Consider the following 19,057-nt stretch of genomic DNA (forward strand, 5'->3'; position numbering starts at 1 on the left):
CGCTGCTGTTAGCAGTTGCCTGACTGCATGTCTTCTTTTTAAATAGGATTTCTCACTCGAACAGTCCCAGCCCTTCTGTTCGCTCCCATTTCAGCTCTACGTGTTCCTCCTTGCGGAGAAGAACCACCTGGTTTTTCTCTCCTTGTTTACTGACACGCTTGTTGACGTTTCCTCATCTCCCACGCCACTCGCGCTCTGTCCTCGCGCTCCCCCGCGCTCGGAGCCTTGCTCCTTCCAGCTCTGTCCCCACATGCTCACGCTATTCTTTTACGCTCGGTATTAGGGACTGGTCTGATTTATACTTTCTGTGCGTGTTCCTTATTGTGTTCGAGATGACCAGGCTGATCTCATGCTATTCTTTCTACCTCGCTTCTGCATTGGGATGGTCTGCAGATGTGCCATTACTCTAATTCCGCTGAGGAACCGGCAATTCCCTGGACGTCTTCCCCCACCCCTTGTTTTCTGCGGGATATATACCCGAACTCACGGTTTATTCAAGCCTGCTTTCTTGAAGTTCACAGTCTTCCCTCCCAAAACCCACCCTCCCTCCTCGCCAACTTTTGCCCAAGTGGCTTTCCACCTTCAATTTGTTTCTAGCGGTCAGAATCAAACCTTGGAAAAGCTGGAGAAGGCAACTGACGCCCCGAAACATTCCAAAACCCTGCTGGGCGCCCGGCCGCGCTCACCGTCCGAGCGGTGCCTGCGGAATCCCGGTCTGCCTGCCGGGCCCTGGCCTTCGCCGCCTGCTCTCAAAAACCCTCCTCTGACTTCTCGCCGCAGAGAATCCTCCGCACCTGCAGCCGCCTGGCACCGAAACTCGTTTTGAGAGGCTATTTGCCTGCGGTGGCCCCGCTCCCAGGTGCCCGCGGTCCCAAGGGGGTGCAGCAAACCGCCCCGCGCACGGGGCGAGCTCTCGGTTCCCACCCTCGGCTGCCTTGCTGCCCGCGCCGGCCACGCACCCCCTCTGCCAGCGACCGCTCGGCCCCTTATTGTCGGCCCCTGTCCGGAACTCTTCGCCCTATTTGCTTCACGCCAAGAACAAAGACGGGGCTGGCAGACCCAGGTGCGCTGGGCCGGACCGGGGCCCCGACGGCTGACCCAGCGCTCGCCGCGGGCAGGCGGGGGGGTGCTGCGGCGGGAGACGGGGTGCCCGGGGTGCAGCGCGGGCTCTGCCGGAGCCGGGGGCTTCGCGCCCCTCGACGGGCCCCGCTCCCGCGCGCGCGCCGCAGCCCCGGCGCCCGGACCCCGCGCCTCCGCCCGGCACCGCGTGGCGCGACGGCCACGCACGGCCCGCCCGGAGCGGGCCCCTCCTCCGCCGCGGCCCGGCCGAGCTCCCGCCGCGGGGCCGGGGCCGGGGCCGGGGCCGGGCCCGCCCGCACCGGGGCTGCCCGCGGCGGGGCGGGGCGGGGCTGCGGCGCGCTCGGCCCCGCCCCCGGCCCCGCCCCGCGCGGAGCCCCGCCCGCTGGCGGGGCGCTGGGGCGGCCCCGGCCGCGCAGCCCCGCGGCGGCACGGCGCGCCCCGGCCGAGCATGGAGCAGTAGCGGCTCGGCGCCTCGCCGCTCCGTACCGCCGGCCATGGGTGCGGAGCGCAGGGGGGAGGCGGCGGCGCCCCGCGGCGGCTGCGCCTGCGGCGGCGGCAGCTGGCGGCTCTTCCTCGGCTTCTTCGCGCTGTCGCTGGCGCTGCACGTCCTGACGCTGGGCTGCTACCTGGAGCTGCGCTCCGAGCTCCGCCGCGACCGCGGCCCGCAGCCCGCCGCCCCGCCGCGTCGGGACGGCACGGCGGCAGCGCCGGGCTCCCCGGCCACCGGCCGCCCGCAGCGGCCCGCCGAGGGCGCGGAGCGGCGCCAGCAGGTGGGTGCCGGGCGGGGGGCGGGCGGGGGGGTCGCGGCCGGGCGGGACCGCACTTGTCGCGGCGCCCCGCGGCCCCCCCCCCCCCCGCCCCGGCCCGGCCCCCCGCCCGGGGGACCCCGGCGGCCTTGGCTCCGTCCCTCCGCCCGCCGAGGCGGTCTCGGGCCGCGCCGCTCCCCTCGGCGCCTGCGGGAAGACCCCGCGCCTGCGGCCGTGCGCCGAGCGGGGGGGTGGCCCCGGGCCGCAGCCCGCTTCCCTTGGCCGCGGCGGGGCTCTGCGCGGGGCTGCCGGGGGCCGCCTGCGCTCCACCTGCTGCCCGCCGCTTCCCTGTCGCGGCAGCCCCGCGCTGCCGGCTCCGCGCCCGGCGGCCCGGCCCGTGCCGTGCTTGTGGCCGCGGGGGGCGGCGGCTGAAGCCCCCCGGGGCGGCCCCGGGAGCCCGGCAGCCGGCGGCGGGGGTCCCCGCGGGGCTCCGCGCAGCTCGGCGCCGACTCCGCGCCTCCGGCCCGCCGCGCTGCAGGGGGGCGCCCCGTCCCCGTCCCCCGCGCTCCTCCCGGGGCGGTCTGGAGCCCTTGAATCCTCCCCCCCCCCCGCCCCAGCCCCGCAACCAGGACGCATCGGGCTTCGCGGTGGCGGCTTGGCGTGCCCCCCCCGGCAGCTCCTAAGTCTGAACCGTGCGGCACGGGCTGGTCTGGGCCTCCGCTCTGCCCGGCCGGTGCTCGCAGCCCCTGGGAGCGGCGGTGCCCGGCGGGGCTCGCCCGTCCCGAGAGCCTCTGGGAGAGCGGGAGCGGAGCTGGGGCCTCCGCTCGCAAACTTAGCTCATTTTTTCCAGGCACGGAACCTCGTTGCGAGCAGGATAAGCTGGAGGAAGGAGTTTCCTCCCCTTCGAGCCTCGCGAGCGGATGGCCGGCTCCCCGAAGGTGCCGGGGGGTCCCGGGGGGAGCGGAGAGGCAAAGCCCTGCCGCAGCGCCCCGGCAGTCCTTGCCTTGCTGCTTATCGGTGCTTGGGGGGGAGCCGGACAAAAATAGCTTTGATAAAGCTGCGAGTTTGGAAATTCTTCCTCCTACTTGGCAGCGGGCGGCCGTTCCGCTGCGCCGGCCTCGGCTGCTCCCGGGAAAGCCGGGCTCGCGCCTTCCAGCGGGTGTTTGGATTCTGCGGCTTCCGATAACAAAATCTAAGTAAGCGGTGAACCGGAGAGAACCCGTGCCATCTGGCCGTCGCTTGTTGGGGTTTTTTCCCCTGCGGTACTTAAGCGGTGTCAACATAAAGTGAGTCGGAGCGGCTTGATGTCGTGTTGGAATTCTTAGGTTGTCTTGTAATAGCATGCGGCTGAAGTTCCTTTCGTGTTATCGTGCTGGATCTGTTTAGTCTTGAGAGCTCTTCTTTCCAGCGAATGCATAATGAAATACCAGGATAAATAGTTGAGGCGTTCATAAATTACAGCGTTAGATAATTTGTCTCTGGATGTGTACGAAGATCCAAGCGTCGCTCGCTACAGCTGACATACTCCAGATAAGGTAATGCTAATTATTTATTTCTTTATTTTACATCTGGCCTGTCGGGCTTAAGATGAAAAATTCTTTCGGACATATTGAAGCAGTTGGTCGGGAGAGAAAGTTTCCTTGTAGTAAGGGCACGCGAAACGCTGAGCTTGACGGGCAGCATACAGCTTGCAGCCGAGCTGCTGGCACCGGCAGCGCTCTGTTTGGAAACCGGTGCTGTGACAACCGGTAATTACTATTACTTGTAGTAGCGGTGCTCTCCTGTTTCTCACTGCCTTCTCTGCCTGACCGTTTGCTTGAGCCCGGGGGCGGCTAAAACAGCCACCTTCTGCGTCGTAGGGGGCTGTGAATATATCCCTTCTGGGATCAAAGCGATGAAACGAGCTATTTGCAAAGAGCCTTATTTAAAATATCAGCAATGGGGTTCCTAGCAGCTTTCCGACCCCCTGGTAAATCCACAGCGGGGTCCCACGCACGTGTGTCGGGAGACAGATGCTTACGTAAATCAAGCAGAAATTACCAAATAATTGTTTCAAGAGATCTGATCAATGGCATCTCTCTCCCAGGGACCTGCGAGGGAGCGGTCGGAGTCGGGGTGCCTCGGGGGGACCCGGCATCCCAATACACAGGGTGCTGCCAGCCCTCAAACGGGCCTGCCGCTGGGTTTAGCCAAGGGAAGTATTTTCAGTAAAGAGGCCGAGTGATTACCGCATGTATTGCGGTTGTACAAGCTGATTTAAAACCAAAAAATATTCCCCTCCCTGACCCTTTTTTGTTGTTGTTGGTTTTTTCCCCTTCCTGACCTGAGGCAGGAGGGAGAGGAGCGGGGGGGAAGGCCGGGGAGCGATGGTCAGCACCGAGATTTTGGCAGAAATCTCGCCTGGCCGCGTGCCAGAAATGACCTCATGACAGGAGTGCGATTTGGCAGCTCGATAACGCCCCGCTTCCCTATCTTACAGGGTATTCAAATATGTAACTCATTTAAGATACAAGGGCAATTTTTCATGGCAAAGGTTGAGGCATTGTAGTCCACATCTTTGTCCCAGAAGCTGCGGGGTGTTGCATCACCGCGTTGGCGTCGAGATGAAAAGTTGGTGAATGCCGCTTTAATCCATCGACTCTTCGATCGCTGTCCCTCCGAGATGCGAGAGCGGGTTTGGGGAGCGCTGGGACGTTCAGCCTTGACCGCTGTTATAAAATCTAAATAGTCCCTTCAGATGGATGTGCTGTGGAATACAAAAGTGATTTTGTCGGTGAGTTCGTTAGCCTTTGGCAGGCGCTTCGCTAATGGATCCGCTCAGGGAGAACGGGCAGCAGGGTGCTCCGTACCGCTCATTAAAATATTTTACGCCTAAAGTAGATTGTGTTTTGTTGTCAAAAAAATCATCCCTGTAATGTTTGAGCCTCGTGGAGCATCGCTGCTGTGCTTTTTCCCCAAGCAAGTCCGTGTCGTGCCACGTTTCTGCAAAAACTTGTTTTTCACAACGGCCGGGCGCAGCGCGTGCCCTCGTGAGCGCCCTGAGACGGGCTTAAAAGTTGCCAAACTCTCCCTCTTGGAATGAGATTAAACCTCCATCCCATACGTCAGATCTAACTAATCGTGGGGGTGCTTGCGGCAGGCCGGGGGGGGCCGTCTGCTTGTCGCGGCCGGGGGCGGCTGCCGAGTCATCCCAAAAAATGTGCTGAGCTGGAACGGGGTTACCAGCACGTGCCTCTGTCAACGCCAAAGGTGTCCTTCTCCGGGTCTCCACCTCTCGCCTTTCTAACGAGGCTCTCCAGAGGCGCTTCCGTCGGCATTCCGGACAGTGTCATTGCTTCCCTGCCGGCATTTGTAATTCCACCAAAGCGACGTCTCTAAACACCTGGTCGTTCGCTTGCTTGTTGTTCTCCCCCTTCCCGCCTGTATCCCTCCATCTCCTGAGGCAGCGGTCGGGGTCCTCCTGTTCCAGCAGTCCGTAGGCAATGCACCACCCCCTTAATTTATATATCTGTCTTCTAAAAGCCTGCTTGCTCGTTTGGTAAGGAAATTATAGGAATAAAGCTTTAGAGGCGAAGTAGCGTTTTGCTTGTAGTCGTGGATAAAGAAATCTAGCGAGAGTGCACAACTTGGTCTGCGCGCGCTGCTCTGTGGTACGTTTAGTAAAAATGAGTAACTGGCTTTACTTGAGGGGGAGGTAGGAAAAGATTTGGGGAGTAATACATCGCTTTTCTCTGTTTCTGGTTAGGATGCTGCGGCAGAGTAGTTCTTGGCGAACAACTGGGGCGGTCTCACCTGGAGAAGGGTTGTGGCGTGTCGGCCTCCGGCACTGACCATGGGAAAGGGCCGTTGGTTGTAGAGGACAGACGGACGTCGCGCTGTCTTTCGCACTTAGCCTGTTGTCCGCTCTCTGCCACCGAAGGGGCGTCACCAAAAATAGGGAATTGTGGCCATTGCTGCTGTCTGTTCTCAAAATAATTGCACGGTGTTTCTCAAAATAATGTTGTCGGTCTCATGCGAGTAGCCTTGTACTGGAGCGGAGCTTTGAAGGTTGGTCGGAACGTCCAGGCAGGAGCTATATAGTGTAAAAGCAGAAGGATGTGAATGCTCAGCCCCGAGGGCACCGTGGTGCCTTTTGCCTCGCTAATGTGAAATTGCAATTATTTTGCCCTTTCTTCTCAATTCCAGCTCCGGAGTAAAAGGCAGCGCACGGGTGCGATGTGCACAACGTGCTGTCGAAGGGTCTACAAGGCATTAAAGCTGCTCCGGAGACTTCTCCCTCCCCGAGCATGCCTCCAGCTCATCCGTGCACCTTCGTCCCCGGGGTGTTCGTCTGGTTCCCGAGTCCCGAGCCGGGAGGCTGCACTGGCGCGTGATGGATCAGGGAAGAGCTGAGACCTGACAGCGCGCTGAAAGCTCTGAGCAGAGCGTCTGGTTGGAACCACTTCTCCAGCACTGGCCTCCCCGCGGGGCGCAAGCCTTCAAATACCTGTTCGGGGCTCGTGCTTGGGGATCTCGTGGCTTCTGATCTTGGGTTGCGGAGATCCCGGCTCTGTGCAGGCGGGCTGGGGAGCAGAAGGAAGATGGTGTTCTGGGATGTGTTTCATGGTGGGTTTTCCCTCGAATTACACTTGGCGGTCTTGGTTGTAGCTGAAGGAAGCTCTTACAGGGCAATAAAGGGAGACCGCAGTGCGTTATCCGGCTAATAACACATCGGGGCTCTGGTAACCTTCATCCACGTCCCTCGACAGAGAGGATAACATTCCTGAGGCTGCATGAGGTTTGGGGTCTGTGCCGGGGAGAGGGGGCTGCAGCGGGATTGCCTGAAATCAAATAGAAAACATATTTCTGCTACTATGCCTGTGAATATTCTGTGCAAAATCTGGCACGGGTCCATAACGCCGCCTTTTAAAAAGAAAACTGTACAGGAGCACGGCAGTGACTGCCGGGTGTGCTGCAGTAATTGGAAAATTAAGTACGGCGTGAGCTTTGCCCGGCGGCTTTGAGGTGCGTCCGTGCGTGTGCCGTAGGTTTAGCTCCCAGCGTGCGGAGGAGCCGTCTCCTTTGGCCGCAGGGGAGCTGCCCGGCTGGCGCATCGCTGCTGAGACCGCGCCGCTTTAGGCACCTTCTGCTTGCTTACAGAGGTTCGTGGTGCCGCTTGGGTGCGTTTTGTTCTGCCTCGTTACACCGAGCGGGTGAGACGGACACCGTGTCGTATGCAGTGGGATGTCGCCGCTCCCGAGGTGTTCAGCTGCGAGGGCTGGAGCTTAGGAGTTCCCCTTTGGAAAGGGGGAGACAGCCAGCAAGAAAACCCAAGAGGTGCGGCTCTGGGGTCTCACAGGTCGGCTGCGGGCGCGTCTCGCTGGGGAAACCCTCGGAGCGCTGGGGATGCCGGCGAGAATAGCGAACAGGTCAAAAAAGAAAAATCTCACATCTAGGAGAGAAGTGGCAGTTGGAAAATAAGAAATGTATTTTGCAACCGCTGTCTCAAAGCTTATGTCAGCGTCTGGCGGGTTATCAGCCGGTGGCAGCACCCGGGGAGAGCGCAGGCAGCCCTGCTCCGTGGCCGGTGGGTGCTGACCTGTGGGCTCAGGTGCTCCTGAAGGAAGCTGGGGAGGGGACGCGACCCATTTTGGAAAACAACTGTGGGAGTGCAAAAGGAAAGAGTAATTTTTCCAGCCAAGAGCAGAGAGGGGATGGGTATGTAATTAATTCGGCGATGCACGGGAAGGAGAGGAGGACAGGCTTCGGCTTACGGGGGAACGTGGGGATGCTGATATCTCGTCGGAAACGGAAAAATGCGAATAACAGAGGACTAATGCAGGAATAATGTATCAGGGCAGGCTCGGCCCCGTCATCCTGCCCGCGCCGGGAGGAGCGGGTGAAGGCGGAGGAGCGTAGTGGCGCGCGCAGAGTGCGCGTGCTCTAGAACTAACGAAGCGAGCGACGGCGTGCCTGTTGTCTCAGCCGCTGTCGCGGGACGGCGCGCGCATGGAGCATGCTGCTTCCGTCTTACAGTGGGCTGCTGCGGGCTCTGCCCCGTCTTCCCCTTCCGGAGCTGAGCTTGCTGGTGCATTTTCTTTATTTTTCTTTTCTGCTCGTTCCGTGAAGGGTAAATACTGCGGCTTTGTGCAAGGAATCGGGACTTTTTCTCAGCATTTACTGAATTCCTTGATGGGGGAAGGTTGTTGTTGCCGAAGTAAGTGTTTGACCGACACGTGACCAAGGTTGCAGGGTTTTTCCACAATTTTTAGATGGGTTAACTGGCAAACACTCAAACCCCTGTTTTTTAAGAACATCCAGTGGCATTCCGAAGTTACCTTTCACTTAACCTCATAGTACAGAGTGCTTTATCAAGCTGGTATTATTCTAACCTTTTAACATTATTTTTCTTACCACATAATACTATAAATCATCTCTGCTCTTCCATACACATGTAATATCTTGTAATGCTAATTAAACCGCGTACTATCCTAATTTTGCTCTCATACTAATCCAATATATTTTTCTTGACTGGAAGCCAAACCCTGGGAGCTCCAGAGCATGCGAAGCTCTCATTCCAGCCTTATTATATGTTAATGGCTTTATATTTTAATATCTTTCAACGCTTGAAGAGGATGTTATTTTAGAGGCGTCTGGCTGCGAAGGTAACCCCTATGTGAGAGGCTGGGGGGTTTTGCGAATGTAAGGCACTAAGTAAACTCCGTGCGATAAGCGGTAAGGCTGCCTCTGAAGATGCGCGAGCTGTCAGAATTCATTGCGCGCAAGTACATAACGACAGTGAGATTTGGATGCAAGTTTAAAATAGTTAACGGTCTTTATAGGAGGGGAGAATAAAACTCTTGCCTAGCCTTTTACATGGTGCAGTTGCAAGTGCTCTCTTGTTAAACTCTTGGGGAAACGCGCTGCTTTTTACGCTGATGGTGGTGATGCCACTTGGGCCTGAATGCTGCTGTAACAGAAATAATTGCTCACAGATGGGTGGATATTAAATGGAGCTCTTTCCATAAGCCCAAATAAAATTCTGTTGTAAGTGCAAAGTACTAAATATGCAAGATGGTATTGATGACATGCCAGTGCGGTAACGCATTCCAAATGGCAAGTGCCAGCACCCTCCTGCAAAGCTGCACCTCGGCTGCCGCTTCCCCTTCTCCGCTCCATCTGACTTCCTCAGAAATGGCTCTCGCAGCAGGAGAAACACAGCAGCGACTTGAAATGATATGTAAACCTGCAAGCCGCTTTGCCCTGCGTGCCGTGCCGCCTGGCTGCGTGTGGTAAGGAGGAATAACGCCGTGTAAAGTTGAACCCCGGCCTCCAGTGCTTTCTCCTTGGCCGGATTCCTTCGGGAGACCTGAATGTGTTGAGAGAAGCGTGGGAGCTGTTCAAGAGGCACGCCAGCGGCAGGCGGTGCGTTGCATGGCTTTGCAGCCGTGGGCGTTCCGTGGCGTGACACTGCGGCGGGTGTTGTGCGGCATTGCGTGGCATGGCTTTGCAGCAGCAGGCGTTGAGTGGTGTGGCATTGTGTTGCATGGCTTTGCAGCAGTGTGTCTTAAGCAGCGTGGTGTCGGTGGCTTTGTAGCGGTGCGTGCCGCATGGCGTTACATGGCTTTGCAGCGGCATGGCATTACATGGCTTTGCCATGGTGGTCGTTGTTCAGTGTGCTGTTGCAGCAGGCGTTGTGTTACACGGGGTTCTGGTCACTGTGTGTTGTTGCGTTGCATGGCTTTGCAGCAGCGGGCGTTGAGTGATGTGGTGTTGTGTTGCATGGCTTTGCAGCAGTGAGTCTTCAGCAGCGTGGCGTTGCGTGGCTTTGCAGTGGTGGGTCCTGCGTGGAGTTATGTGGCTTTACAGCGGTGTGGCATTACATGGCTTTGCTGTGGTGTTGCAGCAGGCGTGGCAAGGTGTTGGGTTGCGTGGGATTGTGGTCACTGCATGTTGTTGCATTGTGTGGCTTTGCAACAGCGGGTGTTGCGTGGCATGGGGTTGTGTTGCGTGGCTTTGCAGCAGCAGGTGTTGTGTGGCGTTGTGTTGCATGGCTTTGCAGCAGTGAGTGTTAAGCAGCATGGTGTTGCATGGCTTTGCAGAGGTGGGTGCCGCATGGCGTTGTGCAGCTTTGCAGCGGCATGGCATTGCATTGCATGGCATTGTGCTGGTGGGCATTGCTCGACGTGGTGTCACAGCAGGCATTGCGGTGTGTGGCAAGGTGGTCTGTTGCATGGGGCTGTGGGCATTGGATGTTGTTGCCTTGCACGACTGTGCAGCAGCAGGGCTCGCATGGCATTGCAGCAGGATTTTGATGCAGGGGCTGGCAAAGCTGGTGGCTGGTCCCCGGCGCGGGGCGGCAGGAGGGGGCCCTCCCCACCCGTCCTGGCAGAGCTGCCTGTTCCGTGACCCAGCCGCGGGCTAAATTTGGGCCAGCACAGAGCTGCAGACAGCCACAGAAGTGATGGCCAGTGTGGCTTTGCAAGATCAGGCCCTCCTCGTTGCTGCTGTTTTGACCTCCTTCCCAACAGACACCATGTCCCCGCAGCAGCCCAAGTAACAAAGCGGGGTTAAAACCCGGTCCCCTGCGGCCACGGCCACGGGGTCTGGGCAGCCTTTGGCTGGCCGCCCTTAATCCCTCTTTGCAATTCATCGAACCTCTGTGTGTTCAATCTCTCTTGAGGCACCTGACCAGGCGGAAGAGGGAAGATAGCGAGAAAGTTTCTTAAGCCAGTGCTGGAAGTAAAATCCACCTCAGAGTGTGGAACAGGTCTATAATCGTAGATTATATGGGTGGAAGAGTGGAGGAGTGGCTGCGTCGGGGTTGTGGTCCCACCGTGGCCAAGGCTGAGCCACGGCCGTCCATGGTGGCTCCGGCTCCGTGCTGGACCAGCACTGATGCTCCTGGCCCTGCTCCGGGATGTCTTGTGGCTGTCCTGCTTTCCCCACCATAGCTAAGCTGGGTGCCGCCGCTCCCTGGATATAAACCTCATCACTCTTTGTAATCAACTTTTCTGTCGCCTTGTCCCTTCTCCGTTTCCCGTTTCTGATCTTAGAGTGCAAGTTGGCGTTCCTTCTCGGAGAGCGTTTCCTCCACCCTCCGCTCCCGTGCAGCCCCTTGCTGCCGCGCCGGCCCCAGCTGGGGAGCAAGGGGTGGCCGGGTGCCCCCTTAGCGAGAGACCCTCTGTTCCCCCAAAATGAGACTTGCATGTCTCAAAGAAATGCCACCCCTTGGCTTTTGGTTTTTTCAGTTGTTGTAGTCAATGTTCTCCATCTCCATTACAGTCAGCGCTTCTCTACAGGTCTGCACCTGTGGGGTTTATTTGTGTAAAAAAAAAAAAAAAAAAAAGTACTAAGCACTTGCAACAGGAGAAGAGATGAGACCAATGCTCCCGATGGCAGGTCTGGCAATCAAATGAGTATTTAGGCTGTGCTGGCTGCAGATGCTCATCTGCACCCACTCCTGTGCGGAAGGGGGTGCTCAGGGAGGATAAAATAACATCACGCACCCAGATATGCAGCAAATAACCCGATTAGCTTTAGGGCGAGAAGATGTAAGTTCAGTGTCCCTTATCCAGCAGAAAAAAAAAAAAAAAATCTTTGAATTCTTCCTTTTTCCTTTTATTTTCTCATCCATGAAGCGGCAGTGGCTTTTCCCGGGTTTCCCAGGGAAGCGTGGGGCTGCGGACGCCGCGTGGGGCTAATGGCCTAAACAGACTTCGCGTGATCCTGCCAGTCTTCTCCACGTGCTGGGCTCAGTGAAATTAATCCAGGAAGCAATTTTGGAGCAATTATTTCCTTCAACCTTGCAAGTAAGTTGCTGAGCTACTGCTAACCTTAACCAGCACTTTTTTTTTAATTTTCCCGTGGGATAGGGAACTAGGATAAATCATTTGAGGCTGATAGCTGGAGCTGTTGCTAACCTGCTCTGCCACTGAGAGGGCTGAGCAGTTCCGACTCAAAAATGAGATTTTTCTTTTCCTTTTTTACCGCGGTTGCAGGGTGCTGCCGTTCTGCCTGTCAGTGCGTTTCACCCGGTGTCTCATCAGGCGCTGGGGCCGCAGGAGTTGGGAGGGGCGGCGTTCCCGCCTGGAAAGCTTTCGTTCTCATGCTGTCCCATAAAACATACCCTACGGCGGAAAAATCAGATCAAAATAGGACTCGCTGGAGGTGCCGCTGATGAGGCGCATCTAGAGAGCAGGATGAAAACGTGGAAAGAAAACGGTTGGGTTTTGACTGCAGCTGTTTCTATCTTTTTAGTGGTAATGAACTACATCAGCCCGTGGGCTGCCTTTGAGCCGTGGCTGGGCTTGTTGGTGCTTGCCGAGTTCGGGCGTTAACCCGTGCTGGGACGCCGGGTGATGCCGTCCGAGGGACCCGCTCCGCCGGGGCGAGGGCATCCTCTGTGTGCCGTTGGGGTGAACCAAGGAGGGGGGTTCGCTTCTGAAGATCGGAAGGCGACTTTTTCCGCATGCTGGGCAACGTAAAGTTTAAAGATGTTAATCATCGTTTTTGAAGGATTATTATATCTTCTTCTTAGCAACATCTTTATCGCCGACTTGGAGTTTTCTTCTGTTTCATGTGCTGTTGAAAGGAGTTGTTCTGACCCAGAATACGGCTCGTGCACAGATTCCTGGGCTGCGCAGAACTTGGCAGCAATAGCGGATGAGGAAAGCCGTTTTACTGGTGATGCTGTGCTTTAATTCCAGCTCCTCTGGCAGCGCAGCGGGATCGGTGCGCTGCTGGTCCTCTTCGGTGGCTGCTGACCCATCTGCGTCCCTTCCCAAAGCCCATTTTGTTTTGCAGGTCGTGGAGCTTCATTTTTGAAAGCCCAAACATACGAGTAAACCGCCCGCGAAAGGTTCGAGCTCAAGTCTAGGGATCGGTGATTTTTGCAGCATCGCTGCAGTTTTCCAGGCGCTGGTGATAGCAAAGAGCAGGTAAATGGGGGGAAAAGGGGTTTTCCGTGCCAAGGCTCATGTGCCAGGGCTTCTGAGGCGCTTCTGCAGGAAAACGTTTCTGATGCGGCAGTGGTGGGCTTTAAGGTGCAGGATGCTGCTGCACTGGAATGGGCGGGATGTGCAGAATGGCCCCACTGAGGTTAAATCCTGCTGCCGCGATAACTGCTAGGGAAAAATTGAGATCCCCAAGCTTTTTTAAAGTGAGGGACAGGCATCCCGGGGCATTGCTGGGCAGGGGCTGTTGGTGAACCGCCTGCCCGAGGGGAGCAGAGCAGCGGGGCGCTGGCTGTCCTGGAGCTCGCTGCTGAGCAGCCGCGGGCACGGGGACCTGGCCGTGCGTTGTGAGACGCGGTCAGAAGCGGGTTTGGAGGCTTAAATTAACGATGTGAGAGAGCTCCTCCCTGTTGGTAGTCACCAGCACAGTGTGGTCAGAAGCTGTGTATCTGCTAGCTGCTGCTTTGGGGGTGGGTTTTTTGGTTTTTCCTCTTTTTGAAGAAGAGAAACCCAGCTGGCCTGCTGCGTGAGGCCGAGCAATCCCAAATCACTTTGTTCTGGTGCCGCTTCTCTTGGCGTTGAAGTATTCTTCTGGGGAAAACCTGTATCACCTGAGCACTGCCCTGGGATTGCCTGGGCTTTTGGAGGGTTTGGAGGTTTTTTGGTTTGTTTCTGCTTATCTCAGCTTTCCTGGAAGCGTGGGAAATCCCAGGAGTGCTGCTAGCGAGCGCGGCGTCGGGGTAGCGGAGCTCACGGGAGGATGGAGACCTTCCCATCTTGAAAGAAAACACCCAAACACCTCTCTCCTTCTGCATGCTTCTCTTCTAGGCGGCATACGTTTTCGTGAGTGAGTTTTCTCTCATTTTCCTTAAGCAAAAGATTCCGTGAGCCACGGCTGGGCTTTGCAGCAGGTCTTTGCTTTTACTGGTGCGGTGAGAGGATTCAAGCTCGCCCTTCAGCAGTAGCGATGTGGAGGTCTCGTTCAAAGTAGAAGGGGATGTGCGCAGGAAAAGTCCTTTGGCTGAAGCCGTTAGCTGAGCCTGCGAAGGCTCAGCACGAATCTTGCTCAGCTGCACTTGGCCTCTGTGTCTGGCGAGACACCGGATCGATGAGAGATGCCAAGCCTTTTGCTCGTAGGGTGGATTTTCCATAGGAGATGGAGAGAGCCTCTCTGCTCGATCCTTGTACGGATGCTGGCGTTTCTAATCCCTACAGTCCCCATATGGAATCAAGCATGGCAAAGCTCTGGGCTCTGCCCCGCGCATCGCCTGTGCGTGCCGGCGCGGGGGCTGTTTCTCATTTCGGGCTCGGCACCGGCCGTAGGCAGTGGGGAGCCCTGTACCACCGCGCCGTGCCGCTGGTGCTCCGCGCCGGGAGCCGGGCTGGGCTCCATGGCTGCACCCCGCTACCTCGGCATCACCCCTCACTGCAAATGTCCCAGCCGGCGGCAAAGTCACGTAGCGGGGAGCAGCAGCCGGTGCACCGCTCTGAAGAGGAAAGCAGCATGCCCCTAATAAAAGCAGGATCCGACTTCAAACAAATGTGTACTGCACAGTCGTTGTTAGCACTCTTATGCGCGGCTGCAAGGCTTGGACAATTTATAGGCGCCGCATCAAGCGCCTTACTCGGTTCCATATGTGCTCTCTTCGTGCGCTGGCTGGTATGAAATGGTAGGATGAGCTCTCGGAAGTTGAGGTCTTCAAGTGTTAAATACAAAGCCTTGCTCCTGCGGGCTCGGCTCTGCCGATGCAGGCGTCTGGCGCACATTTCTAACAACAGGCTGGATTTGCCAAAGAAAATTACGCTGGATACAGCAAATAGCTGTCAACTCTTTCCTCCCTAGTCTGCCAGCCTGCTTTTCTCTTGTTTTTCAGAGTAACCGGGCTATTTGGAAGTGATGCAGAAGTTAGGGTCTCTCGGTGCCTAGTGATGCGTCCCCTCACTCAGCAAAGCCCCGTCCGCTCCCCTCCGTCCTCGCAGCCCCCCCCAGCCGGCGACAGCCCGTGCGAGGGCCGTTGGGTCCCACTGCAAACCCGTTGCCGAGGTGAGGGCTGAGGGTGACGTCAAGCAGAGAAAAACTTGAGTTCTGCTCCTCTGGTACCTAAATATTGGACCAAAGTATTGAATTATATGAAATATATATAGCTCGTTCCCGTTCGATGAAGGCGTTTGGGCTTCTGAGCCCAGTTGCATGCAGGTGGCTGCAGTTGGGCTCAGAAGAAAACCTCCAGAGACCCCCGGGCTGGTGTCCCCCCACCTCGTGGACCATGAGCTTCTCTGCTTTTGGTTCCTCCTGGCTCAAAACCGTTTCTTCTTCCCATGCCTTAAGATGCTGTTAAAGCAATTTTAGAAATGGTAATTCCACTAACAGTAGTCGATGGGGGCGGTTAGGGAAGCTAAACATTGGGTTAGGTCCCAGTGAAGGTCCTGTGTGGCTTCAAGCTACTTGTCTGCATCTGGTACTCAAGCAGTTAAATACTCCTGCGGCTGGTGTACAAAAGCAACGCCAGGTATCTTCCAGGGGATCCAGCTTTGCTCTCTGAAATCCAGCAAATAGCAAAAATTTTTATGTCGTGAACAGAAATCACACCCCAAGGCTACGGCTGACAGGGAGGGTCTCACTGACACGTTCCCTCGCAATCCTGTTATCGCTAAGTGCGCGTTAAAAAGCCCAAACCTGGAGAACAATAGCAACAAAAAACCACTGCAGGTTTTGTGAGCAGATGCAGCTTCAAGATAACGAATGATTTTTTTGCTCTTTGACTGCTTGGCATTTGGTGGTTAATTAGAGCGAGGCCAAGTATAGTTAGATAGGTCATAACCAGAGGTTTAAAAACACTGGAATTGAAAGGTTTTGAATTATGCCTTGCAACTTCAGTCCATGAGGCTGTTAGAGGCAGGCAAAGCAGGGGTTTAGAAACAACCAAAAGTAAACATTTCTTTTGGACAGTAAAAGATTGAGTTTGGAGAGGGCGGGAGGGCGGAGGGGAACAGCTTGCGCGGCCCGTCCTGCGGGACATGTGCTGAGGGTGCTGTGGAAACATCGCCCAAAAAGCCAGCTTTCCACCCGCCCCGCCTGGGCTTCGTGGCGTCGCCTCGGGCTGGGACTGGACTTGGCCGTAAATGTCGCCGGGAGGAGGTGGGCTGCCGCGCCAGGCGTTCGTCTGCCCCCCCTCTGTCCTGGTCCTTTCGCGTGTTTGGAGAATGAAGCGAAGCTGCGTTTGGAAGAAGTAGGGGCACTCTGCCGCGAAAAATAGGTAATAATCGTTCGGGTTGTAAAGCGGTAACATCAGCTCTGATCCAGCGCTTCCCCTTTATTCCACTATTATTTTGTATGATACAGGAAGGCACTGACACTGAAGTTGGTCCAGGCGACGTCTAGGATGCTCTGGTGACGCTGGCGTGTATAATACTGAGTATTAACACATTGTCTCTAAGCGTGGACTTAGAGGGTTATTGTACAAAGAAGGGCGCAAGAAACATGACACTCAACTTGTGATTCCTGGCAGAAATGCTTCGCAGTAGGGAAATTTCAGCTTGGTTAGGGTTGCCTACATGCCTTTCTTCTAGCTGAAGGGCAAATGACACTGTTAGCATTAAATGTTAGTAAATGACATCTTAACGTGAAATATGCCTTACGTCTCCAGAACTGAGTTGGAGTTATTGCTGTCCCAGAAATTCTTCTTCCCTGGTCTTTATTTTCCGCCTTGCCTCAAAATGGACCCAAATTAAATGTTCATGCGAGTAAAGAGCTTGGTAGTGAAGGAGAAACACAGATTAATTGTGCTTTGGGAAAAGCTCTGACAAAGAGCAAGAGAATACACGGGGTGAGCTGGACAGCCCCATGGTTTGTTCTGTCGGCTCGCCCGTGGGCTCTCATGTCGCTCCGCGTCAGGCTGATGGGTGCAATGTAACAGTCGTGACAAAACCCAGGGCAATTTCTTGGGGGTTTTTTTCTGGCTTTGAGTTTTTTTAAGACAGATACTCAGGGTTTTAATATCTTGGACTTTCGTGGGGAAATTTTACGGTGGTTACCAGCGGTGTAGAGATTGAAGAGATTGTCCCTGCTGTGAGCAATGCCCTGTTGGTCCCGCGTCCCACGCAGCTGCCCTCGCAGTAGCTCTTAGGTTGGTTGACATAGCTGGGCTTGGTGTACTAATGGCTTTCACACCTTACGGTCAGTGATTTAGGAAGAGCTGGTGTAGGAAGCTGTATTCATGTAGGTTGCCAAAAAGCTAGTGAAGGTGGGTTTGACAGCTGGAGTTGCAGGAAGGATGAACAGTCTTGCATACTGCTCAATTTTAGCTTTATGTCCAATGAATTGCGCCACTTCTTTCAGAGATAATGAATTGCTGGTTGGTTTGGGCTTGGTTTGGGCTAAGTTTGGGCTCTTCATCTATGAAAGGGTTTGTCCAATGTGATCGGCCAGGGTTGTTGTCCACAGGGAAGAGAGAGGTGTCAGTCTGTTTAGGAAGTGCCGATTGCTGCACCTGCAGAAGATCAGCAGAGTTGGGCTTTGTTGGTAAGGAGGCTTCAGTGACTTGTTGGACTTTACTGCATTTTCCAGCGTCTTGCTGAAGAAAGTCAAGAAGCTGGGTGGGAATGATGGCAGTGTTGCAGGTTGGGTCGTTGGCTCCACCTCCAAGGCTGGAGAGAGGACCAGCAGTGTCATCGGGGGGGTCACCCTCTGTGGTGGCCTGAGGGGTAATTCTGAGGGGGGCTACAGTAGCCCCTGCTGAGCCTTGATGCAAACTATGGTTTGGAGACCCCTGGGCTGGTGGCTCTTATGTCTTTGAGCGAACCTCTGAGCAAAACAAGCACTTAAAAAAGGAAAGGAAGACAAGTTGGCTTCCTGGTGGGGCTGTTAAATCTTTTGGACGTTGCCCATTTTTTCAAGCCTTGACTACTTTTGTGGGTACGCTTCTCGCTTTACCAACAGCATGGTACTACCTGCTGCTCTTCTGGCCAGCCTGGATCTGTTTTGCAGCAAGTAACTAGTATTTTGAAAGTTCTCGAACTTTGGCATGCTTCAAAACTGGTTTTGTTCAGTTGGAGGCAGCGGAGCATGTAATCTGGCGGGGTGGATATTTTTTCCAGGCAGCTCTATACATTTTCAGTTTATTATATCAGTGAAGTATGTTGACAGCTCTGTGTACCATTCGGCGTTCAGGGCTCGTGTCTGGACTGCGCGGGCTGTGTCGCGCTGTTGATTCCCTACACAAAATAGCTTTCAGGCCTGTAAAGCTGTCACTCAATCGGTAATGGCTACGCCGAGCGGCGGCTGGGGAGAAACGTCTCCTGCTTTAATTGTTGGATAAAAGCAAGTGAGTGCATGTGCAAATTGTATGTCTGTGGCAGGATTTCCCTTTCGCTATTCTTCTCCTGTTGACTGCTTTCTCCAAGACCCCGATGAAATGACTTTCAGCGGGAGTCGGTATTTACCGCAGTCAGCTTTTGGTTCGCCCTCAGGCTACATCCACCCTCCCCCCGGAAAATCAGACTTTTTCTGTTAGTGCAGCAGGGCTTTGTAGAAATTCTTCTTTTTTTGGCAGAAAATCCCGAGCAATTTTGGTGAGGCCCACCAGACCCGTACCCGAGATGAGGTACAGCCTCGGGAGATGCCGCACGGGGTCTGACCGTGTCCCGGTGCCGCCGAAGGAAAGCAGGCAGCTGAGTTTTGCAGGGCCCTCACTTTAGCTTTTGGAACACTTGTCTGCTTTTGTAAATAGCTGCAAGGGGAATGAAACTTTTTCTTTGCAGTTTATTTAGGGGGCGGTTGGGTCGTGGGTCTTTGAGGAGCGCAGAGGCAAGCCTTGGTTCGATCTCACACCTCTCAAGTATTACTTTGATAATACCAAGCCTCAGATATTCTTAAAAAATTGCTTTAGGTTAAAATCAGATTAAGTTTTAGATTTGCATGCTACCCAGTTGGAAACATGTCACTGTGTATGTTTTCCACTTTGAGGATCCCTTTGGTGAATAAAAATATTTTGCTTTTTCCCAGTCTCACGCTAAGAATGAAGAAGATTATTCTCAGGTTTCTGCTATCATTGCACAATGCCGACATTTTCGGATCGAAAGGACTTGGGTTATTTCTTACAGCATTCTAGTTTTCTTTTTTTTCCTGTGATATCTCCATAACATAACTGTTTGCACATAAATTAAGCAGAATTCTTTGGCCGACTCTTGTGCACACCTGTGCGCTCACGTGTTCTGCCAATAAATCGCTGCAGTTAAATGTTGCTTCTAAAATGTTTGCTGAGGAATGATTTTGGAAATCTAAAAATTATTCTTCTA

General features: G+C 55.3%; 1 protein-coding gene across 1 annotated transcript in view; it reads left to right on the forward strand.

Annotated features, from left to right (window-relative positions):
• The first annotated feature begins 1,571 nt into the window (after positions 1-1,571).
• Positions 1,572-19,057, forward strand: part of EDA (ectodysplasin A) — an 81,170-nt gene continuing 63,684 nt past the window's right edge. The window contains exon 1 of the mRNA XM_059824366.1: positions 1,572-1,850. Within this exon, the coding sequence (XP_059680349.1) occupies positions 1,575-1,850 (276 nt within the window). The 5' untranslated portion in view covers positions 1,572-1,574. The remainder of the gene's footprint in view (positions 1,851-19,057) is intronic.

Source organism: Gavia stellata, chromosome 14 (genome assembly GCF_030936135.1).
Source record: "Gavia stellata isolate bGavSte3 chromosome 14, bGavSte3.hap2, whole genome shotgun sequence".
Taxonomy (NCBI): domain Eukaryota; kingdom Metazoa; phylum Chordata; class Aves; order Gaviiformes; family Gaviidae; genus Gavia; species Gavia stellata.